General features: G+C 43.0%; 1 protein-coding gene across 1 annotated transcript; it reads right to left on the bottom strand.

Moving 5' to 3' along the window:
- Window positions 1–823: 823 nt before the first annotated feature.
- LOC128757736 (calcium-activated potassium channel subunit beta-4-like) lies at window positions 824–25207 on the bottom strand. Its single transcript, XM_053863242.1, has 4 exons — window positions 24854–25207; window positions 22638–22808; window positions 6576–6703; window positions 824–3531 (listed from the first exon to the last, which is right to left on the bottom strand). The coding sequence occupies exons 1-4, from the start codon at window positions 25016–25018 to the stop codon at window positions 3213–3215; spliced, it is 783 nt and encodes a 260-aa protein (XP_053719217.1). The 5' UTR covers window positions 25019–25207; the 3' UTR covers window positions 824–3212.
- Between the last annotated feature and the right edge of the window lie 427 nt (window positions 25208–25634).

Raw genomic sequence — 25634 nt, 5'->3', positions numbered from 1 at the left:
TTGCAGGTTTTTTGCTTCAGCACTTGTGTCATTGAATTAGATGACGGTAACATTTTTTAACTTTTTTTTTTTTTTTGCTACAGGAGAAGGGCTGCTGGCGGCATATCTAAGCTAACCTGTTGATGATTCAGAGCTGTTGGTGTATAGTTGTGTGCTTCTTTGCGCTGATGAACATTTACTGATGAACAGCTTCAGATGCATTTATCAATTTTGCTTAATAACAAGAATTAATAACAGGAATTTCAGAAGTTTGCGCAGCCCGTATGACAGCAAACTTCAGTCCTGCTGGACATGGAACTCCATCACAAGTCCAACCAAAGAATACTTATCATTTCAGGGCTCTTTAGCTTCAGAGGATTTTATTCGAAATTAAATGTGTGCTTCACATCAACCACTGCCTTCCAGAATTGATGGTTTCATCCTCCCCTCAGAATGAGAGTCAGCGCATCATCCTACTCAGAGCCACATCAACAGCCTTCCACCAATCTCAGTCCCTCCCTCACTCTTCAGTGTCCCCCAGAAGTCACCCCATGAACTCCTCAAACTCAACTTAGAATCAATGACAGACGCCTCCACCTCTCCCCTCCAGAAGGCAGGTCTAACATCCTCCAGTTCACCACTCCTGTACATTCTCTCCTGTCCCTCTCACCGTGGCCACGGCTTGCCTCAGTACTGTGGCGCCGCCTTTTTTTCACTTTTGTCCTCCACATCTGCTGCATGTTGATGTTGTCCACAGTAAGTCTGTGTATTATTAAGTGAGCTTGTATCAAGCACTGCTGAATGACCCAGAAGAAAGAGGCACATGACGCCCGCTGTCGTAAAGTAGAGTGTATTTTATTTAAAGATCTTTATTAGGCACTATTGTAATCATTGTAGTTGATAGAAACACAAGCAAAGCAGCTACCTGGGTTACATGACACACAGTAGTAAAGAGTATCACCAGGAGGACAAACATCTCAAAGGGTAAACAAAGTGACAGGACATGAAATGAAATACCGTTACGCTTAAAACTCAAGTGGTAACAAGAGTATGGCTTCAGACTGATATCTTTTTCCAAATAAACGCCACAAAATCCTCTTTGAGTCTCATTAGAAAAGACTGAAAACTGCTACGAGACTGCTACATTTCCTCTGGGGAATCCAGAGATCCTGCTGAGGGGACACGATGGCTTCTTTTATACAGACAGCAAACTAAAAGAACGGTAAACAAAGCTGCGGTTACTTATACTCTTATACGCCTAAAACCTTGACACATCTTTTACAGTGGATGATCTTTTCACATACAAAAATACATTATAAGATGTAAACTTTGTCAGTATCTTTTGTCTATGTGAGATGAAATGAATGGTTGTTTAAAATCTAACCAAAATATTTAGTCAAAAAGCAATGGTTTCAGCAAGGACAAGGGAAGAATGTGTCAGTGAGCAAAAGCTTTTTCAGTTTAAAGGTGAAACCACGCTTCCTTGGAGAACCTCCGCTCAGTGAAACACAAGGAAGAAGATCAAGATTCACTGTGAAGTCAATCTTTTCAAAGATTTTTTTTTCCTAAGGTAGAGAGGTAGTACTAGTTACCCAGAATCCTCTTCTCTGAAATATAATGTGGTGTAAACAGTCTGTAATCTTGCTACGATTCACATGTGAGCACCTGGAAACAAAGTCTTCCTGAATAGCAAAATAGAAGGTGAAACACATCCTGTCCTGATCCCTCTTGCTGACTTTGAACTTTGATTTCTTATTACGAGTCTGAATTTACCAGTGCACTTGCATTTGTTTGAACTGGGTCACGTATTAAGGGTATGGATTATGGTTTAGTGTTTCACACATATTTATGTGTATTCGCCAAAATCAAAAATAGAAGTAAATATATTCAGGAATATTGCATTACTAAGTCTAAATAAAATGTTTTTTTAAATTTATTTACTATGATGATCTGTAACATTAGCGCATCAAAAAACAAACAAGTCTCTCGGAGGGTGGAAAACAACTAAACGCATACCTACAATAACAATATTTGACGTTACAGTTTGCAGATATTTTAGGAGCAGCTAGGTATACAGTGTGTATCGTATCGTCGGAGGCTACAATACTGACGTCAGAGGAACAATTCAATGTCAAGTATAGAGAGAGGAAACTATCCAAAACACACCAGAAGGAAACAAGTTAAGTGAAACTAAGCACAAGTGGTCACACTTTAAATTAGGGAACAGTTATCACCCTAAAAAATACTTATTTATATGTGTATTGGCCAGTTATCAATCATCATCAAGTATTAATTATCATCTTGTTTAAGACTGGATAGGTTTTACCCTGAATATACACAGAAGGGAAATGAACAAGTCATTTGTTTATTCATAATAAATATATGTTCCCCAATCTAAAGTTTGCTTAAACCCAGCAAATATCAAAAACAAATGTTTGTATATGAGATTGTACAAATGTAACATGCATGTAACAAGAGCCAAACAGAAGCAGAAGAGAACACACCTCACTCTGACATCAGCCTGTCAGAGAAGAGGGAGTCGCTCTGCCACACTGTTTCTCAGGTGGTGACCCCTTGTTCATGAGCCCACACTGGTCACCTCACTTGGAACCTGCCCACGATGAAGATAGGGCTCCCAGTACATTCACGTCCTTTTCTTTCCTTTTGATACAGTAGTTTATCAACAATAACTAATATATAGATTCCTAATAAAATATGAAAAATAATTAAGCAAACAAAGTTCAGTCCTAAATTCTTATTTTGATAAATTAGCATTGGTTCTGGGGTCATCGCGCACAGTGTTTTTCGTTCCAGTCTACACAGGAATTCAAAACATTCCTCACAGCCGGCCTCAAACCATCAAGAAACTTTGGCAGTTGGGAAAAAAAATGTGCGGGAAATGAGTGTCCATTTTTACAATGATAAAAAATGGAACCTATATGCAAGTGTGCAAGTGAAACAGGAAGTTGCATCCTCACTGTGTTGAGTTGATGCTACCAGATTTCGTTGCTACAAGAAGAAAGCTAAGTTTACAAGAGAAGCTACAGCAGGAACCCTGACGCCACTGACTGTCACGATGAACAACCTCGATGACCTCAGCCACTTCCCTGATTCAAAAGTTTGGTTCACTCATGATAGCGCTTGAAGACAACTGTAAGCATCAGAGGGGATTTCCCATCATCCTGCCCCCCCTCTCTGGGGCTGCTGAAGTGAGCGTACACTTCCACCTGCCCCTAATGTTCTCTGTCGCGGCGGCGCACTGGAACTGCAAACAGAGGAAAACTTCTGGAAGGTGAGGACAGCTCGGGGTCAGAGTTCGTCTCTAAAGGGTCCACATCCTTGTTGTCATGGAGCTCAGGGGTCGTCAGGTCTTGGCAGACCTCGTAGGAGCATTTTCGTTTCTGGAGAGCCTCGGCCCGCACGGCCAGCGAGCGTGCGCACACAGTCAGGAGAACAATGAGCGTGCCCAGAAGCAGCGACACCATCGGCCACAGGACGCAGTGAAGCAGGACGCTGGTGTCATGTGATCGTCGCCACAAGACGTCGTCGGGCCTGGAACAGATAAAAACATGAGGCTGCCAGTCTGGAAAACGATTTTCAGATTGGTACTGCATTATATCGTGACATTGGGAGCGTTCAAGCACCCTCTGGTGATCGACTAGAGCTCGTACGAGCAGGCGAACACAGCTGAGAGGATGATGATGTAGGCAGGTGCACACCTTGGAAGATCTCATCTCATGTCTCTAGTGCAAATGCAGGTTTATTTACACCCCAAGTAACTTCTGCACTCTTCGGTAGGTTGTTCTCCGAGGTCCATACAACACTCTCATCCAGATTAAAGGGTCTCAAGGGTCAGACGAGGTGAAGATGAGGGGTGTGACGTAAGTTGATATTTTCACAAAATCCCATAATAATGTCACAAAGTATTGCGATATATCATCAAATAATGTATCACAAAATAAAGCACAGAGTATCACAAAATGATACGAAATGTTATTTCTATTATTATAATATATTGTAATAATGGGTGGACCAATAATCGACTGATATAAAAATCGCCATTGTCATTTGCTACGACTCAGAATCCTCTTCTTTCTCTTTCGGCTTCTCCCTTCAGAAGTCGCCACAGCAGATCATCCTCCTCCATCTCACCATGTCCTCTTCTTCTTCTTCTCTCAAACCTACAAACCTCATGTGCTCCTTCACCACCTCCATAAATCTCCTCTTTGGCCTTCCTCTCCACCTTCTGCCTGGCAGTTCCAACCTCAACATCTTCCTACCAATGTACTGGCTCTCTCTCCTCTGTACATGTCCAAACCATCTCCATCTAGCCTCTCTGACTTTCTGACTTCTCCTAAACACCTGACATGTGCTGTTCTTCTGATCTACTGCTTCCTGATCTTCATCTCTGCTACCTCCAGCTCTGCCTCCTGTCTTTTCCTCAGTGCCACTGTTTCCAAACCATACAACATTGCTGACCTCACCACAGTTTTGTACACCTTCCCTTTCATCCTTGTCGACACCCTTTTGTCACACATCACACCTGACACTTTTCTCCTGCCTGCACTCTCTTCTTCACCTCTCTCTCACTCTCTCCATCGCCCTGGACAGTTGAGCCTAAGTACTTAAAATCCTCTCCTTTTTTATCTCTCCATCCTGTAACTTCACCTGTCCACTTGGGTCCCTCTCATTCACACACATGTATTCCGTCTTACTGCGGCTAACCTTCATTCCTCTCCTTTCTAAGGCAAACCTCCACCTCTCTAGCCGATATTCCACTTGCTCCCTGCAAACATTATCGTCCACGGGGAGCCCGTAAGTTTTTCACTGGGACATCAGTGCCGAAGCTTTACCAAGAGACTAAAAGAACGATCGCAAGGCACTTTCCTCAGAGTTTAAACGGAAAGAATGTTTAACGGATGGCAAGAGGCACTTTTATTTAGTTACTCAAGCAGTGTGTGATATCGCTTTTATGTTAACAGTTGCAATAATTCCATCTTGAGCATGGATAAATGTTGAAAACGTAGCGAATGTGAGAAAAGAAACTTGTCTAATGTGTCTAATTGTCATTCTGATTGTCTGTTGATGCGACCAGAACATGATCAGAAATCATTATCGATAAAATCATTTTGAATCGAAAAACTATTGTGAAATCGAATCGTGACCCAAAAATAGGAATCGAACCAAATCATGAGCTAGCGAAAGATTCACACCCCTAGTAACAATGTCACAAAATAAGGTAATAATGTAAAAAAATTATCACATAACAATGATAAGCACCATGAAAGAATGTGATTTCACAAAATCATCTGATAAGTTTCATGTGGTCACATGACAAAATGCTGTATGAATAATGGAAGGAAATAATCTAATGTCCGAAAATAATGTGATAATATCACAAAATAACAAGATGAAGTATTACAAAGAATTGTAGTAATACTGTAATAAAAAAATACTGTAGATAATGTCATGAACTAACATGAAACGTATCATGAAATAAATGGATAATATCACAAAATGCAAGAAGTATCATGAAACAAAATGAGAATCAGCAAAATATAACACTACACCAAAAATAGTCACCTGTCAAAACTAACAAAGTACTTGAGAACATCTTAAATGAAATAATAGTAATGGAATCATGGTAGATTCACCTTTCTGTTGGGCCACTTTTACAAACTTCCTCTAATCCTCAACAAGAATTCTGAATTCTGATATTGCCATCATTGGCACAAACAGAACACTCCTCGTCTCTGTGAGTAACAGATACATCTGGAGGTCGATAGAAGAAGGAACTGGCAATGTTGATAACAAAAAAACCCGTTCACACTGACATTTGGAAACCAGCAAGTGCCTCAAATTTTAATGACCAAAAACATGTGTGTGGTGGAGGTTTCGGAAGCTGACCTTTCCAAAGCTAGTGCATATTCCAGTTTTTAATCTGCTGCTTAAGCCCTCAGAGTGTTCTAGTTTCCATGGTTCAACCAAATAAGAGCTTAGCTGAGCATTTGAGGTTTTTGGCTGTTTTTTTTGTTCTGCTGCTGAGAAAATACAAGTCAGCAAAGGGTCATAGGAGAGAGAAATTCAGAAGACGAGGAGGCAGCATTTCTGTGTGGAAGTGGAAGAGTTAAGAGACAACTTGCCAAATACTTGGCTGTTGAGACGTCCTTAACAATCCAGGTTTATGTAATCAGTCAGGGGAAAACACATCATTTATCATTTGTACAGATGAATCCTTGAACCAATACCGCTGCTAAAATGCGTCTTTTGTTCTTGATCTGTCTGAGGGACTTGATATGTAACAGCATGACGTGATTCAGAGGTCATCTCTCACACATTCCTATTTTTTATGTGCAATAAAAGCACATAAAATCCATTCTCGGTCGCCGCTGACGACATCTTCTGAACAAAATGTGCCCCTGCGCATCACCGTACTCTCAAAGTTGAGGTCAAGGCGGTGAAGAGCGGATGGGGCGATGCTGTAATGCCGCGGCCGACAATAATCTCCGGCACGATGGCACCTCATGTTTCCAATTTGCCAGACTCACACCTCCTCCTCCTCTTTCACTTCCCCCTCCTTCCTTGCTGCATCTCACCTCCGCTGCTGGTTGAAGAAGCAGGTAAACGACTGGCTGCTGACCTCCCGGGTGAAGTAATCCTCCCACCACAGGACGCTGTCTTTGTTCTTCTGGTTGTCACGCTCACAGGGGGGCACGTACGAGCACTGAGACACACACACACAAAAACACACGTCGATAGAGTCATCAATAGTGCCAGACTTGTTGCGGTTTGTCCTGCTGATCTCGTAGCCACTCTCTGCGAGTGGAACAGTTTGTCAAGAACTGCACCTCTGCTCTGGCCTCTGGTGTCCCACACAGTTCACCGCTTGGTCCCCTGTCTTTCACCTGGAACATCAGCCAACTTCAGCTAAGTTGGACACATTCTGTTTCCCTGCTTTTTTATGATGATGCTTGTAACTTTTTCGCTAGGATTTTGAAACAGGGTGTCCAAAGCCCCGCCCCCAACTCATTACCCTCCCAACACGCTATATCAATGTCTGACTTTGTAAAAACTTTGTAAAAAAAAAACTTTGTAAAAAAAAAACTTTGTAAAAAAAAAAAAAAATAGTTAACAGAGATGAATGCAGTAGCAGTTGCCACAATAATAATACATAACAATAACACTGTCAGATGCAGGGGTCTCCTGGGCAGTTGTTTTACTTTGCTGAGCCTGATGAATTAAAAGAAAATACATATTTTTATACTGATTCTTTCCTTTAACCACAAGCTATCACACCGCTTTGTTCATCTTCTTTCATATGTTTATGCAAGATAAGTGTGTATCTGTGAGGGTTTTCTAAACTTTCACACCTTCACTATATATATAGAGTTTTTACATAAGATTAAAGTATTAAATAAATGGAACTACAAATATTTTGATCCCTGTCAAGCTATTTTGCTCACATTTGGCAAGCGCTGTGCGGTCAGGCTACATGCCCCCCCCCCAAAAAAAATGCTGTGTCATCACTGTCAGAAACAAACATGGCGACTGTGATGGCCTAGCTACTGCTGCAAAAGGGTTGAGAATCAGCAAATTTCTATTATATTCAGCGAAATTACCAGGCGTAAACACTTTTTTCATGGAAAACAGTGTGATGACACCACAAGTCGGGCAGGCACTACTAATCCAACATTTATGGTATCCGGGTGAGAAAAGCTGGGCGTCCATTTTTTCATGTTCAGGTCAGCTCACCGCGCCCCCAGACGCCCCACCAGCTATCAGCCTGGTTTCAAGCCTTACTTAGTAAGAAAGAATGTGATGCGGTGTAGATTTCTATACATATCCATAGCCATATTTCTTGTTTCAAGCAGAAAGAAACATGAAAATATGGACGCACATATGTACAAACATTTGAAATCTGAATGACGATCAAGTTATGTTGAAGTAGTCTTGTGTAATACTGCATGATATTAGACGGTGTTAGCTGTCAGAGAGACACATTATCTGGAAATACTCCAAAACAGCGATGACGGCCATCAGGTGACGCCACAAGGCGATTCAATAACATGTCAGTCTCTAATGCGGAGTGAGTCCAGGGGGGGCAGGGGGACCGCTGTGTCGCTCCATATTCAAACACAACCTGGAACATTCACGTCACAGGAGGTTGATTGCTGCCCGGCTGGTGACTGTAGATCATCCGGTTGCTATGGCGACGGTGTGATTAGCGCAGTGACAAGCGTGTTCCATGATTGAAAGTCAAATGCTGAGAACAGCATCATGTTCCAGCGAGCGATAAGCGCGAGATCGCACCAATTCAGGAGGATTATGGTTGACTGTCAGACACCGACGTCTGACACGTTTGTCACCTTTTCACTTTGAAATCCGACCATTCCAGTCTGCGTGTGTTGATATTGCAGAAACGTCTCAAATAGTGTGTGAAAGGTGAAAAGGCCCCTTGACCTGTCTGAGGAGAACTTTCTTGTGTTGCGTCTTGAACTCTTTCTAGACGTGAATCATTCCTTTCCTTTTTCAATGACACAGGTATTTTGTCCGAACTAGTTTGAGAGCACACAATATTAAAGTAAATCAAGTTTTGAATAAGCCATATAACGATGAAGCATTGCAAGCCTTTTCTTAGTGTCTCCTGCGCAAATACACTTCAGAGAATTACTGAAATTCTGAAATTAGATTAGAAAAACAGTTTGAGCAATCGATCTGAGCGTATTCATTTTACTGTAAGTCACATTGGTTCAAACTCTTTTATCTAATATCTTTTATCTATTGGCATACAAACTACCACCATATGAGCAAAGGTCTTTGTAAATAAGATGTCTGTCTGTCCAGAATTTGCATATAAGCAGTAAAGTCACCATGATGCTTCACTTAGAGCTTTAACTGAATGGTCGTGGGTGCTAGCAGTACCACAGTGAAAATCTGACCTTAAACTGTATGTACACAACTTAGTCCGACTACTGGAGAGAAATTCAAATTTCTCTTAGTCGGAATCCACTTGGATATTGGTTAGCTAGCCTATAGCCAAGTAGCTCAACTATGACGGGACTGGCTGATGTGCGGCACACGACATACACAATGGAAAAGTCGTGTGCGTAACCTGATGTGCAAGTTCCTGAAGACATAACAAACTTGATAACAGCTGTGTTTTGTAACAACGCTGGTCTGCAGATGTGTAGAATTGTCTTTGTTAGCTCTCACAAGAAGGTCAGAGGATGTCATTTGTTGGTTTAAGGAGACAGCATTACCACCAAGTTAGCAACTGTTAGCACGGTTGCTAAGTTAGTCAGGGCTCACGCTGGCGATCAAAAGCGCAGCTCTGTGCTTCAGTGACTCAACATCTGTCGTTCTTGTAATACAAAGACACCAGAGTCTCCTGAATATTTCATTTGAATCAGACACATAGAAGCGCTGACTCCGGCTCTTCAGTTAAGCTAGTCGATCAGTCAGCACCATCGTTGTGTACGATATACAGCTTTGCATGTTCTTCTTCTATTGACAGCAGAGCTGAGTAATTCAACTTTCTCTCCACCGCACAAAAAAACCGGGAGAACATGAAGCAGTCGGACTCACTCAGGCTACTCTCCGCATCTAACCATAGTCATTATTTATTTTCAGCAACCAAACATGAAGTCAGGTCATCTTAAATAATAACAGTGGCTACAAAAGCGAGTAGTTAAAACACCTTATCAATTTAGGTTTGGAGATATTATGTGGGAAGGAGCTGCTGCCAAATAAGGACTCAGTTGTAAATGAGTTGGCAGGCAGCAAACCACTTGACTTTCCACAAGGAGTTATTGAGAGAGAAGTAGAAGACTGTAAATTCGTACATAAAAAGGGCGGCCTCACTATACACTGGCTGATGGAGAATAAAAGCTACACAGATCATCATCGCTTGCCTGAACCTCTCCTCTAAGTGACTGAGCAATATCTATGGTCTGCATGTGCTGAAGTGAAAGGTGAGCGCCCCCTCATTGCCACTCTGCCATGCAGAGTCCAGCAAGCAATAGATGACCTGTCATTTTGCTTTTCTTATCGCAGCATGTGCGCCAAACTCAAGGCCCAGGGGACAAAACTGGCTGAAGCAGGTTTCTACAACAAATCCTAACATAGAACACAAAGCGACAAGGCTGACAAGAAGAAGAAGAGAAGCAGGGATTAAAAAATATATATATACAAAAGTAAAAGCTCAGTTTAAAATGATCTTGACCTTGTGATCCTCAGCTCAATACTTTACTCTTAAATTTCAGACCTTGAGAAAGTTTCATATCTCTGAACCGTGGAGACACCTCGGAAAAAAGGCTCCTGACAACAGCTGGCAGGTTTGTGGTTTGGAGATAAACGTCTGACTGAATCCCAGAATGACTTTATTTCCACCTCAGTGGTGAAACAGTCTCGGCCGGCTGATCCCGGTTTCTGTCTGATTGCAGCTCATTCATGCAGCAGCAGCCAGCCCCGAAAGTGTCTCTCTCGCTCTCTAATCATCGACTTTACTCTGCGCTGTACAGCATCAATTCATCACCCGGCCACTCACTGTCTGATGACATCATGGCGAGGTCTTCCCGCTGGTAGATTGTGGCTGCCATGACGACCGCATGCTGGAGTTACATTTGTCTGCGTGTTGAGGTCATTTAGAAAGTGACACAGTGTGACTCAGCTGAGTACAAATTCACTTCTCTCCCCTGGATTGTCTATTTAACATAAAAAAGCTTCTTTTTTTCGAATTTTATTTGAATATTTAATTGGATTTTTTTTCATTGCATTGGTTTTAAGTTATGTACAGAGACATTTTGTGATCATTACATTTTATACTGAAAATGCATCACCTGTCAATGTCAAGTATGGCCATTTATTTCTATTTCAAGATGGAATATTGAAATAGAAAGAGGAGGAGGAGGAGGTGTGAGTCTGACAAATTGGAAACATGAGGTGCCATCGTGTGGGAGATGACTGTCAGCCGCAGCGTCACAGCGTAGTCCCATCCGCTCTTCACTGCTTTGACCTCACTTTGAGAGTCCAATACTGAAAATGTTGCTACCAGGGCTGCTAATACTAGTTGGCATGAAGTGGTAGTTGACAGATTTATAAGTCCACTAGTCGTGTCGTCATCTAGGGATGTTCGATTTAAAAAAAAAAAATCCCTAAAAATTTGATTTTCGATTTAGTTTCAATTTATGGGTGAAACTACATAAGCAGCACAAAGCAGAGTGACCCACCTGGACCTGCTGCTGTCTGCTCACATTGCTGTGTCACCACAAAAGTGTGTTTCTGATCCTGCTGTTCTTTGATGGCTTGATGGCAGCCAGCTGAACCATGGTCATTTACTGTGAGTCTCACGCTGATTTGTCTCGCCTTTTTTAGCAACCAAAAAATTAGTTTGTATCGCCCTCAGAAGCCAACATGCTCGTGTTGTTTAGTTTCGGCTCTTCAGATCCTCTGGCCAGAGGGATGAGGGAGCAACTAGAGAGGATACTGTAAAGACCATTGTAAGAGGGAAAATCGATTTCATTCAATGTTTGCCCACATTGTCCAAATAAAAAATCCCATGAATTCCCATCATCAATGGCCCATGCCTACGTCATCGCTGTCTTTTCCAGGTGTGCGCAGCTTGCCACGCCCCGCACTTTGAAGAAAAATCTTGGGCTACGGAACTGAAGTATGGGAATCTCAAAGACTAAAGTGAGTTTTATTCTTTCTAAAATTACAATTATCACCATAACCCACATTTGTGTTTGCTGACTAATACATATATCATCAGTTACCCAGTACTTAGTCCTGTCCAGGGTTGCAAGTAGAGCCGGAGCCTATCCCAGGAGTCGCTGGGCAAGAGGCGGGAATACACCCTGGACAGGTCGCCAGTCCATCGCAGGGCACACACACACACACACACACACACACACACACACACACACACACACCTAGGACAGATAGTCCTACATGCTACCAACACAAAAGACCAAAAATAATACTGTTCATAAGAGTCATTGAAAACATCACAGAATTTATTAGGAGAAAAGTGATGTACATGAAGAACAGGGTTCTGCACAGGATGCACAGATGTGTCAGAGTTTCATTATGAGGGGTGAGGACAAGAGTGTGTACTTAGAATGCTTTGTACCTCCTTAATGGTCTACCTTAAAAGGCTGAGTCCTGATCTACAGCGAGCTTGTTTTGGTAAAATGTCATTTTCATACATTCACTTACATTACACACAACATTTCACTGAGTGCATCTGTGTGAATCAGGTTCCAGCATGTGAGAGCACCAAAGAAGGCAGGAGTGACGGGGCACCAGGGCCTTTAAGGCGTTCACAGGTCAAGATGAATATCTGCAGTCTAGTTTGTTTGCATGACATGGCTGACTTTCATTATCTGTGGTGGAGATTTATATTTCTGTTCTGGGATGGAAGATCCAAAGCTTCACTCAAAATCAGAGCCGCAGGATCTAACAGACTGCTCTCTTGTTTAATTGTATTCCAATAAATTAGTTGCTTTTCTCACCCTCATCCATTCAAATATTTCCAGCACAAGCTGACATTGCAAGTCACACTTGTGAGGAGCTTTGTCAGGTCGGCACATCCAGCAGGATTACAGCCAGATGATTTGGGTGCCATCATGCGCTCATCTAGAGACTTGTCAACAGTTACCATCAAATAGGATCCACCAGGAACCACCAGCGTCCAAGCCAGTCAAGTGATACCATCCCTTGCCAACATTGAGAAACTGTTCTGTGCCACGTCGCCGGCTGCAGTGGAAGCCTACCATGTCTGTGAGCGGTTTCAACATTGGTGCCATTGCTAGACACCATCTCTGTGTGGCTGGATCACACCTTGACTCCGGGCCCATCCTGACAGAACAATAATATTGGGCTGAGGAAATATGTCCCCGCTGGATACTAGTGGGATTACCACAACTCAAAGAACAACAACCTGAGGGGATTGGAAACTGCAGTAGGAGTGGAATGCACTGCCTCTGGACATTATTCAGAGACTTGTTCCAACAATGGAGGATGTTCATTCTCATATTGCTGCTAATGTTGGCCATATACACGACACAATGGTCAGCAGGGTTTAATCTCTGCTTTGTTGAATTGATGCTTGTTTGTTTTCTTCACCAGACATTGGTCAATTGAAATCATATGGGGATTGATCATTTTCCCTCCTGATACCAGCTGGTGCACTTTCAAAGGAGTTCAGTATACTGAAGACAACAACACCTTTAGAGAAAGTCTGCCGGCTTTCTACAGTCTTCAGAGGCGAAGTGTTGTAAACATACCCAAGATAAAACAGGCTGTGTGAGTCAAGTAGATCTGAGCAGATAACGTTTCTCATGATTGACATTTGGTCGTGATCAAAATGTCGTTCCAACCTAGTTTGGGACACAAACAATTAACTGTGCGCGGGGAGCATCCATCATCAGCTGACAGCGCAGTCAAACGCCATTCTATCACTTGGGGAGACAAGCTATGATTGGCTGGTAATGAAGATGTGAACTTTAACCCCGGGGGGAAGGAGGATGTTCGGATTGATGAACATGATGTGAATGCAGCAGAGTCAGCCACAGCCAGTTGGTTCTTGAAGCGTCGATGTTTGCAACACAATTTTCTTCTGCAGAAGTTACTGCGTCAAACTCAGCAATGCTGCGGCAACAATAAGGTCTCTTCCATCTGGGGAACGTAGCTCAGGCCAGCACTCCTCAAATGTCTCCCCTATCATTTGGTGATGTCAAAGTTAGTTCCTCCAGTGAGGGATAGTTTCTCTGGTGATGTTTCTCTGCCGGAGTGAGGATGGTGATTACGCCGAGGTGGAGTGAGTCTGCAGGGACGGAGACTCCTGCCTGGGCAGGGACCGCTGAAAGCCCCTGCAGCTCCAGACGCTCTGCCTCATTGCAGTTAATTAGATTACATTTGCAGGACAAACTCAGACACACACACCAGCAGCAAACACGCCGCTGCTGTCGTCGTTCCTTAATGGTGATATTTTTTTTCTCTCTCCTTCACTGCGCCTACCTTTTTCTGAATTCATATTTCATTTCTTGTGTCAGTCTTTCCGCACACACAGTCTTGTTTGTGAGGCGCGACGTCCACCCTGTGATGGCCCCTGGTTACCCAAGGCGCCCGTCATTTACATTTATAACGTAGTTAAGTCATAAACAAGGAAATTACTTGGTTGGTAATTGGCTCCGAGGATCCACCCACCGGTGTAAATCAGCTCTGTCCTTCCTCTGACCACAATCACTGGCTAAGTGCTTCATCACTTTTAAACAGGCGTGTTGCTTTTGCTTCCCAAACAATATCAATAGGATCAGAGCACTGGTGCGTTTTGCTTTGTTTTACAGGACACCGCACTCTGCAGATGGAAGAGAGTCGATGATTTCATATCAGACTCACTGAAAGAGGTGTTATAGTGACCAACTTGTGTCTTCTGCCTTTAAACACTCATGGTTCACCACCACTGTCAGGGTGTCGATTCAAGAAGTACGGTGACCATTCCGCGCTGCTATCTTGATATTGCCATGGTTACAGTCTTAGCCAGAGCCCAAGCAATATTACAGTAACTAAAAATACTTTCATGGTTACTCTTCAATGAGTCAAGATGTATGTAGAAGTCAAGATGATTGTAGGACATCATGTCAGTGTTTGGCTCATCGTTTTGAAATATTGTTATGGCTAGTAACATCAGCGAAAATGAAGGAGCCTTCTACTGGTTACCGAAGACCAGGTGTGCCCAATGGTTCCATCACTATGTACTGGAAGATCATGTAAAATACCATAGACAAAAACATCAACAAGCACTTCGATAAACCCCTTGTATCTCTCATAAGCCTCATAACAGGATAACAGGTCAATAAACTCCACTTTAATAAGTTATTTTACGCAGGCCAGGAAATGGCTCACAGCTCAGAAACTCTATTATTATTTACTATGGATTCCATGCTGGCAGCCTCCCTGACAGCAGCCTCAGTCCCCTGTCCAAAAACATAGCTCATAAATCTTGGCGTCGTATTTGACTCTTTACTTTCTTTTGATTCTCTCAATTAAAAAATGGTCTTGTCCTCATGCTTCGTTATCATAAATGACTACTCAGACACGCCATCGTCCAGCAACACCATATTTACCGTCTAAGCCTCTTCTGACACCTGTTTCAACAATATTTCTGCAGCACAAACGGGCCACCATCCAAGCCTGGCACCATAATCTTGAACCATCGTGTTTGCTGTTTCTGCATTGTCATTCACCACATCATTATTTACAGCACCACAAAGGTTCTAGACTGTTCGTCAATACAAAGATTTCTCAGCCAAATGTTGTAATACATGCAATTTTGGGATTAGCATTGTTTTTTGTTTGTGTCCATTGATGTTGTCATCCGCATGTCATGGCGACTGTGTAACAATGCTCTTCTTCCAGGCTTCTGTTCTACGGTCTCAGAGGGGGAAACAGCAAGATAAATAATAATATCAACATCCTTTCCTTTCATGAAACCGTGCATGATTGAAGGCAGGTGAAGGAGCAGGCACCTCGATAACCTTGCTAGTTTCAGTGCAGGTGACTCACACACACCAAGAGAATGCACAATTACTAGGGTCAGGAGGTCATTTCATTTGTGGATGAACTAAAGTAGGCTGGAGAGGAGTGCAGAGAGAAAGAGAGGAAAAATGGACTGCCTATCTCTGTGAGATACAGTGTGTGGGCAAAGGTGTGTATCTGTCTCTGCGTGTGTGTGAGTGGTTTAATACGCTCTCACTGGTTTGACCAGATAAGCGGGTGTTTCTGATCAGATAACAGCTCAAACCTGCCGCAGTAATTTACATTTGTGATGACGTGTGAAACATGTTTAAAAAAAAAAAAAAACAGTCAGTTGATCAACGCTTCTGCCAGAAGGCTTCTACAACATTTTGGCTCTGTAAGGTGTAGGTACCAGGTTAGTACCATTGCTGTGGTGAGGCCTCCTCTTTCACCATCAATTCTGGATCGGTTTCCATTGCTCACCAATGCCACAAAACCCTGTGTTTGTAGCAACATTTGAGAGTCCAGATCACATAAATCAGAAGACCGAACTGTCCAATGCAACATGAAAAGAGTTATGTTTCTTCTTAGGCAGAAAAAGTGCCTGTGACTTGATGAAACATCACAGCACAAGCCCTGAAATACATTAAACCTGTCTGAGAGGAAGCATAAACACAAGCAAAAATGTTAAATATCAGTACAACAATACTGACTTACAGAAGGGATGGAATTCATGTAGAAAAAAAGCTTCAATATTTAAAAAGGCTCTCAATCAAAAACACATAAATGAAATCAGACAGATTCCAAGGGTGTTGCATGCTAGTGTTTTATCACTAGCATAATTATCATAATAATATGTCTTCAAACCAGGAGAAACGCAGCAAGTTTGATAAATTTGGCATTCTCTAAAAAAACAACAGCACAATCTGACAGATGTTGTGTAGCACCTGATGACTTCAGGAAACATAAGACTATCTTCGATCGAGAATCAGGGCATAACTTTCTGATAGTTCACTCTTTTATTTTACCTTTGTTATCAATGCTACAAGTCAAAAGGTGGACAGAGCATGTTTACTCAACACTGCCAGGATCAGACACCCCATTATATAGCTGTCAGGGGCAAACTCTCGACTGGCATTTTTTACTGTGGCAAACAAAAAATATAGCGGTAACACTGACTGGCAGAATTAATACACTAAACACTATGCCCAAGCTTCAGATCCACAGCGCCCCCACTGGGGGACACAAACTGGAGCCACACCAAAGTAGCTCAAATCCCACCTACGCTGTTGAAAATGTGTTAACACGGCTGCCAAGATCAAACATTCAAACGCAACACAAAAAGCCAGCTCCTTCAACAGCGTTCCACATCTTCGGTTCCCTCCACCTCCAGACCAGGAAACGCTAGTGTTGCCATCGTAATGTCATGTCAGTCACCAGACCCACAGGCGGCCGTTAACTAATCGCCCCCTAAAGACACAAACAGCAATTAACTCCATTTACTTTCCTCTTGACTCCCAGTCAGCTGTTCCACAGAAACAGCATCCTTCATATCCAGGCGCCAGACTCATTATTGCCGGGAAAGGTCACAGCCATTTCTTAACAGGAGGTTTTAATAACAGGAATCAAACTTTTACGGTCAAATCTGAGCCCTGACGGATCAAAACGCTTTTAACTCATGTGATGTCACACTTTACCGCCTCTCTTCGGCTCTTCTCCGCAGCCAAAGTAAGATGTTTATTGACCCAAAAATAAAGCTATTCAGCTTCCGTGTGGAGCGGTTTGAATCGAACAATCTCAGATAATGAGTGAGCATCAAAACTTCACCATCATTTCAAACTTTAAGGATTTCACTCTGATCTGGATCGTGTGTGTGTCTGTATGTGCGTGTGAGTGCACGCATGTGTGGGTAGGTGTGTTTTTCTGGGTCACTGTGTGGGCATTGTGGAGGATTGGTTTGTTGCTTGCCTCCAAGTGAGGCATTTTGTTATATAGCTGTAAACATCAGTGCTGTAAGTCAAGTGATTAATTCACTCGAATAACAGCTGAGAAACTAATAAAAAAGATGATAGATAATAGGTTGAAACCATCCAAAACTATGAGACTTAAAGCTTCCAAAGTGTGCTTAAAGGGGACCAAATCCTGTGGATTCAAGTGTCTGTCGCAGTGATTTTGGACCCCGGTGGAACCCTGCAAAAAACTCCATAAATTGTGAAACATTTACATTACAAAAATGTACATAAGCTCAAGCCATTGAAACGATTTGTTTGGCCGGAGAAATCTCATTTTCTTCCACGTGGAATTCACCCCCCTCTTCTGTGACTGGTCAGAAGTCAAGTGTTGGTTCAACGGACAAAACCTAAAACCTGCTTCTTTCGCTAGCTGCTGTGAGGAGCGACGCAAATGTCAAAACTCTTCTGGAAAAACATACTCCGATTAAAAAGCTATGAGATAGTTTTGTAAACGATTGTTTAAAGTTAGGAACTTATCTGCAGTTTCCTCCTGTCAGACATCCCATCAGTCACAGCGCTTCCATGCCACGGGTGTCGCGACTCACAAGATCTGGATAACCACGAGGATTATGCCGGTAAACAAATATGGAGGTTGAGTTACGGCTGCAAAAGGGTTGAGAATCGGCAGGTTTCTATCATGCTCAGCCAACTTACTGGGCGGAAACACTAGGAACACACGGAAACCACTGTGATAGCACTATGAGTAGGGCATTATACTGGCACTAATAGTTGGACATTTAGGGCGTCCCGCTGAGAATACAGGAGGGCATCCATTTTTTATGTTTTGCAGTTCAGTTTTTTTTTTTTGTTTGCTTAAATAAATGAGACACCAACACACACACAAACCCGATACGTGAGATACGAGATCGTAACAATGTCGATCACAAAACTAGCAAACTTAAATAAGGTGTCTGATCCATTGCGAACAACATGTCCAGATCATAAGGAGGTGGGTGGGCTTATAACTGCGCTGGAGGCAGACTAACAGCTGTCAATAGCAATGTGACATCACATTGCATTTGCTCTGCTTTCTCTATGTGAATGTGCCATTAAATGCTTATGAACATTATTATTTTCATATTCGGATTTGCTGCATGATGATTTCTTCACCGTGAATTTCCTTCCATCTATTCCTCTATTTTCCTCAAACTTATGTTCTATAAATATTATGTATTCATTTTTAATAGTGTCAAATACTTCCTTCTTTTACTAGTGACTTTGGTTTTGATTTACAATGTTGCCCACATAACTATGTGGCAATATGTGCAATATCAATTTATCATCAAATGGACATGGATCTACAGCTGTTTGAGATTCTTTTCTCTCAAGAAGGAGATTGCTGCAGATAAGTCAGCAGTTTTTGTATTACTACATGTCAATGATAAAACACCTTTTCTTGCTGCTTGAGTGACAGATGTCTGGCAGGAGGCGGAGACTCCCAACTCTCCGTCACCTTAAGAATATTCAACATCCCCTTCCACTAAATGGCTTTTGAATGAAGCGTGACTCGTCTCCCTCTCTTCCACTGTCTCCCAAAATCAGCTCCGTCTGTGTTGCCACGACAACTGGGCAGCATCTGTGACGTGCTGCTTTTCCCTCCTCTATATTTACTCTGTTGCCATAGTGACGCAGCAGACGTGTACGACAGGAAGAGGTGTAGAAGAGGAACGTGTCCCGTGTGTTTTTGTTTCGGAAATCTGCTCATCTGTTTCGTGATGTGTTTTGGATGAGCGATACATGGCGGGTCTCACTTTTGGGAATCTCATGCTCGCGCTGATGAGTCAGTGGTGAAAACCGTCCACGTCATTTAAAGTCAGAGGTCATTTGATGGCAGTTAAGTTGTGCATCTCATTGCAGCACAAGCTGCAGTTTTGGACGTCGACTTCTCCCTGCGTGTCCGTGTTGACATTTACAGAAAAGCCTTGAACAAAGAGTTGAAAGTCGAAAAGCAAATAGCAGATGAAGCACGGCCCGGAATACGGCATGGTTTTGTCCAACTGGGGGGAGAATCTTTCATTTTATGAGCAAAGGAGCTCCATCTTTCCATGGAGCGGAGACGCTGACAGACTTAATAAAGGAGTGAAGGTCATGAAATGCAGCAAATTAAGCAGAGATATCATCTTACAAGAGGTGAGCAGAAGCCCGTCAGCTGTCAGTCTACAGTGTAATTACCTCTGGTCTCCAGTTCGCCGAAATCTTTATGGCCGTAGCTGGCAGCATCCAAAACGTTGAGCACCGGCCGCCAATAAGGGTTCGATTATTTAGGTGGCACAATTTAGAGGAGGACATCATTAAACACGACGGGATGGAGATATTAGCAGTGCAGGACTTTTTCTCTGGAGCGATTTGGGAAAACAGAACCTCTTCACTGCTCACATGGATGCAGACTTTGATAGCCGGGTCACTACTTTTAATGGTTGTTGACGTCTTTCGCCTTGCTCAGTGCTCAAATGAGGATGCAACGGCAGCCTGAGATAAAGGACAGAAAGAGGACTGGAAGATAAATGAATGGCAACTGTGCAGCGATGAGTGAAGGCCCTCCGCCATCACAGTCGAGCGTCTGACTGTCATCTGCTCTGAGGTAAAACCACGACTGCTCTGGGGAGGCATCAGTCTGGTTCAGGGAATAACACCTCCAAATATAAAAAAAAAGATTTACAAAATTGGAAAAGAAGCTGGAACACTTCAATGTCAGCAGGTGGGAGCATGAATTGGCACATTTAGCTGAGGATGTTAGCTGGATCATTTACAGGTTATGAGTCACTTTCACAGCTGCTGTCGGAGTCTGCGATGAAACACCATCAAACTAATAATAAAAGCGAGCCGTTTGGGTCAGCGGTCTAGGACATAAGACCAGGAGCATTTTCAAGTGGGAATAGATGGATGATGAGTCCCGGAGACGGCATCAGATTTAAATTTCTTTTTTGTAGGAAATGGAAAGAGATAGTGGGTTGAGGAATGAATGTCAGGAGAGGGAGAGTGAGGACGAGGCGGGAGAGGTCATGAAAACACTCAGGTTCGAAGAGATGAAGACGAGAGAGAGGCTGAATGGAAGAACAGCTAGAGTGAAAGAAGTTTAATAGAGACTAAGACAAAGACAAGAAGCAGGGGTAAAAGTGGCGGAATCCTAAATGTTCAGGTTGTCATTGGAAGCAACTAACAAGGACGAGATTAGAAACAGGTACAGTGGTACCTCGGTTCTCGACCACAATCAGTTCCAGACGGCCGTTCGAGAAGCCATTTGTTCGAAATCTGAATCGATTTTTCCCAATACAATGAATGGAAAAAGAAATAATGCGTTCCAAGCCTTAAAATAGTCTTTTGTAGGAGTGAATGTAGAGTGTCTGCTGCAGGTGCGCTGTTCCTCTATGTGTGTGGCCGCTGCATGTGGGAGGGGTTGCCGAGTGAGTGACGTCTCTCCAGAAGTGAAGAGGTGCCCGGTGCGTGTCCAGCTCTGAATGTGCGCTTCTGTGCAGTTTGGCTGTGACAAAGTCATAAACCAAGTAACGCTCTGTCCCAGACTCGCCTCATCCCTGTCCCAGCTCCAGCCCACAACAGGACATCAAACCCTGGAGTGTGCGCTCCAGCCTCGGAGGTGTGGAGAGCGAGCACCTCCCCTGTGACACTCTACCACGGTCCAGTGTGGAGACAGGAAAGGTTTTACACCTCAATATGAAGAATAAACAGCCAGTTAATGTAGCTAATGAGAGACGTCTGCATACAGAGACTGCGTTATACACTATAACAAAGCGCGACGTGGGTCAGCTGATCGGTCCATGCACGTTATGTTTTCGAGTTCTGGATTTTCGTTCGAAATCCGAAGCAAGAAAAATCTGGAAATTTTTGTTTGAATTCCGAGACATTCGAAAACCGAGGCACCACTGTATATCATGTGGATCAGGCTTTAGCTAGGATTTTGGAACGTCCAGGGCCATACCCGCGCAAGTGTCACAAATTGCGAGATGTGAATAACCGCAAGATTTGGCCCGTAAACAAATATGGCACCCGCAGTGGCCAAGGTGCCGGTGCAGGGTTGAGAAGCGGCAAATTTATCATATTCAGCGAAAATACTGCGCGGAAACTTCCTTTTCACTGAAATATGATGAGCCTATGATCGGGGCATTACGCTGGAGTTATTAAAAATCTATTCCGTCCGTCTGTAAGAGAAATGGGCGACCAATTTTTCACACCCAGACGCCCCTCTAGCTAAAAGCCTGATGTGGACTGGATTGGAGATAAAGTTAGGTAGGCCCGACTTGGACACATGGAGAGGAGAAACAGGGAACATGGAAGAAAAAACATTAATTAATAACGCTCAGCGTGTTGTACTGTGACTGTGGGAGGAGAGTAGATTGCCATGCAAGTTGCCTGCCGCTGGATTCAAAGCCGCATATTTGTCACAAATGAGATGAAAGATCAACATTCTTGCTAAATGAAAATATAAATGGTAACATATGCTTTTCAATTGTGTCTTGTGTCCTCAGGCAGTAATGCAGTATTAAAATTGATCAGAATATTGATCAATATAACATCATTTGATGAACAGTTGGAGTTGCTGGTGAAGACCCTCATGAGGACCATCAGCAAACTTAGCTGCTTAATGGTGCTGTTGAGTCCATCAGTCACACGGAGTCTTCTGGCTGTATCTTGTATCTATTTGTGTTGGACTGATTTAGCTGCAGGCAGCTGCAACACTGACCAACTTAACCTCTGGTCATCGTCAGTCGTCACCACTCTGCTTCACCTCACTTTAATTCAGACATCAATATGCACTTGTGAGGGGATTGTGGACTTTAAAAGGGATATTTGAATCTGGGTTCTTGAAACTTTGGAGAGCTCTGTCTCGCATACTGGTTCATGAAACTCAGGAGCAGATGATCGCTGCCTAGATTCAGATGTTTGAGGTGGCGGGAGTTGACAAGCCACCAAAGAAGCAGTGGCAGAGCTTGACAAACTCCATGCAGAAATGAGGCAGGCTCGCCCCAAACATCCAGCTGCTGCCAACAAGCCTGTCCACTCCAATGATCGGTCCTCAGACACTCCAAAGCCAGAGTGTAGCTTTGCTTCCCCCAAATCTAAACGATACTTCACGATCACCACTTCAGACACACAGAGTCCAGTTCATACCTTTGGGTTGAGGACCAGTTGTTGCTCGTCGAAGTGCAGCAGAGCCACCGAGTTGGACTCAGAGTTGTTGACAAAGATCTGCAGGCAGGGGTACAGCGACGTCCCCTTACAGTCAGCACCACATGTGAAGACACACTCAAACATCTCCTCCGGACGCAACACTGACACCACCTGGAGGGGCAAGAAACTGCAGATATAGAAACACATTGCTATTCTATATTTGTGATTCAAATAGATCCAACTATGGCAGAAGTTGCAACAGTGTTCAATCATTTTCTACTAGTCACAGAAACTCTGGTGATACAGTAGTCGCGCTGTGGTGCTGGTGGGCTGGGCGACGGCACTAGCAGTGAAAACAAGCCTTTTTAAAATTAGGAAACTGCAATGCAGCCATTGTGTTTACCGCAATACTGGCGGTTGTAGTAGCAGTTGTAGAAGTAGTAAACAAGGTTTGGCTGGTTGTAAATACTGGTTTTGTCACTTATAATTGTATACGTAACAAACCTGTTGTCATGAGCTTAGTCTTTTAGATAAAAACAATAATCATAAAATAAACTAAAACAGTTGTTCTGCCGCATTAACAGTAGCAGAACAACTTATTGTTACAAAAACACAGTACTCTACGCAACACTACTATATGTTGTTGGAGAGGTGATGTCTGCAGCACTAATGTTTGCAACACTCATAAGAAATGCTGGTTGAATCAATACTTTTATACCAAGCACTTTACTAGTTGGTGGGATCCCCACTGACCATGGCAATAAATCTGATTCTCATTTAGTAGTAGTAGTACTAGATTAAAGTAGTTTTTAGCCATTGATAATATATATTATAGACTCGTGTTGTATACTATAGAAACAATAGTCACCGAAGTACAATAGCTATAGTCCACTGCAGGTGTGGCTGTTGTTGTACTGTACAAAGGCCCTGTTATAAGCATATATGCATGAATTTCAAACTCGAGTAGGTTTTAAATTCCAGGCTGCATGTGCCAAACTCAAGCTGAGTCTGGACCTTCTAAGTTGTGAGAGGCAATAAAAAGTGCATAGACAACTCATTTAATACAAATTCAATGCAGCTACTATGGTGACGTACGAGAATTGTTCCTTAAATGTATCCTGAAAGAAAGTAGATTTGAAGTCAATGTCAGATGTTTGAATCACTATGATGAACTGTATTAAATGCAACTTTTTTTTAAATTTGATTTTTGCAATTCAATTTTCCCATGGTCATGTGTAACGCAGCTTCCTTTTTTCCAAACTGTGACCGTTTCTCCTGAGTGAACAACGTGTCACCACAAACTTCTTCACACATTTCTCCTACAATGACAGGGAAATCTTCCCATTCTGTGCTTCACCGCATCTTCTCTGTCGGCCATCTTACTTATGACTTGTTGGCACTTACAACAGATGATGAATGGGGAGCAGTGTATGGCATGAGTCCCTGGTGTCTACAATAGCGGCTCGCGCACAACTTTCCCTAAAGAATCCCAAAGTGTACACGCTGCATAGGAGCGACCTGGGAGAAAAAATCCAGACAGATTTGATGAGTGCCAACGCTTTCGTCATTACTCTGAAGGTCAGAGAGCTGCAATAAAGTCAGAGATTTTTTTTATTTACGACCTCTTTAAGGTGTATCAGTCAATGACATCACTCCCACCGGCCGTTGCTTTTGTTTGATTTAAAAACATCTCCTGCTCTCCGTAATGCCCAACTGAAGCAATAAGGTAACAGCCTTATAAATCAAAGTGGTATGAATTTTTCATCCAGACCAAACCACAACAAACCTTGATTTATGTCATGAGAAGGAAGTGGGTTCAATACAGACTGCTACTTTCAATATCTTGTGTTGGAAGGAAACCAGAGCCACGTTTAAAATATTAACTTAAAATATAGTACATGAATATAAAAAAGTTGCTATTGCAGTTAAAATCTATATATTCAGAAAAAAATGATGCTGCACTTTCGATAGTGAATTAGAATCAGCATTATTTATTTATGTATTTGTATTCTGTATGATAAATGGATAAAACTACATACAAAACTGCAACTACATGAAGCGTCCTCAAAAACTATTGTACGCGACGATTTCAAGAAGTTTTAATTCAACCACAGACTGTTTCAATCGATCCATAGTGGATGTTTGCCAACTAAAGTACGGCTGAAGAAGCGGCATCAGCACCCGGGGCGTCTCGGCGCTCAGCGCCCGGCTCTCACCGTGCAGTTGGCCGGCTTGCTCTGGAGGCTTTGCAGGGTCGGGCTGAGCCAGCAGAAGCCCAGGATGAACAAGCTGAGGATGCCACAGGCGATCAAGAACAGACCCAGCCGAATGCTCTTGTCCTCGGCCTCGGAATATTCATACGACACCCGGATCTTGGCCATGGCAGCGGAGCAGTTCCGCCGGCACGAGGCGGAGGACGCGCGTCGGACTACAGCGGACTCTCAGCTCCCGCAGACTTCATCTATCCTCCCGCCCTCTTCGCCTCAGACTGCCGCTCATCCTCTGCTGTTGCTCGACTCCTTCAGCGATTACCGGTGTGTGCGCTCAAAGAACAGTTGCGTCTGGTAATGTGACTGTCTCCGCGAAAAACACGAACTCGTTTGTGGATGTGTGCAGCGCTTTATTTAAAGGCACATTGACAAAAGAGTTCAGAAAGATCAACTACTTGCGTGATCGAGGAGACTTCACTTCGATCCCTCTGCCTGAACCTCCAGTGGAATAGTTTCCTCCTAATAGAAAGTGGACCTGTCATTTGTGTATCGACCCGTAAAAGTTTTTGTTGAACATCTGATATATAAATTTCGCCTCTCACTTGCCAATGCATTTCTTGAATCACATTTCTTCAACTTAAATCCGTCCATTTATTAGAGAATTGGAAAAGAAAGGATTTGTTTTTAACTTTAAATTCTGCTTTATACATAAAAGAACACTTGAACGATTGTGTTTGTGGCCAACTCTTTACTGTACTCAGAGGATGAACTGAAAACTACAAGGGGG

Source organism: Synchiropus splendidus, chromosome 4 (assembly GCF_027744825.2).
Source record: "Synchiropus splendidus isolate RoL2022-P1 chromosome 4, RoL_Sspl_1.0, whole genome shotgun sequence".
NCBI classification, from domain to species: Eukaryota; Metazoa; Chordata; class Actinopteri; order Syngnathiformes; family Callionymidae; genus Synchiropus; species Synchiropus splendidus.
The sequence above is the reverse complement of the archived record's forward strand: the minus strand, read 5'-3'. Positions and strand labels throughout refer to the sequence as shown.

Coding starts and splice junctions, on each gene's coding strand:
- LOC128757736 (XM_053863242.1), bottom strand. CDS start 25,018: ATGGCCAAGATCCGGGTGTCGTATGAATATTCCGAGGCCGAGGACAAG. Junction 22,809..24,853: donor GCAAGCCGGCCAACTGCACG/GTGAGAGCCGGG, acceptor TTGCCCCTCCAG/GTGGTGTCAGTGTTGCGTCC. Junction 3,532..6,575: donor TTCTTCAACCAGCAGCGGAG/GTGAGATGCAGC, acceptor TATCTGTTCCAG/GCCCGACGACGTCTTGTGGC.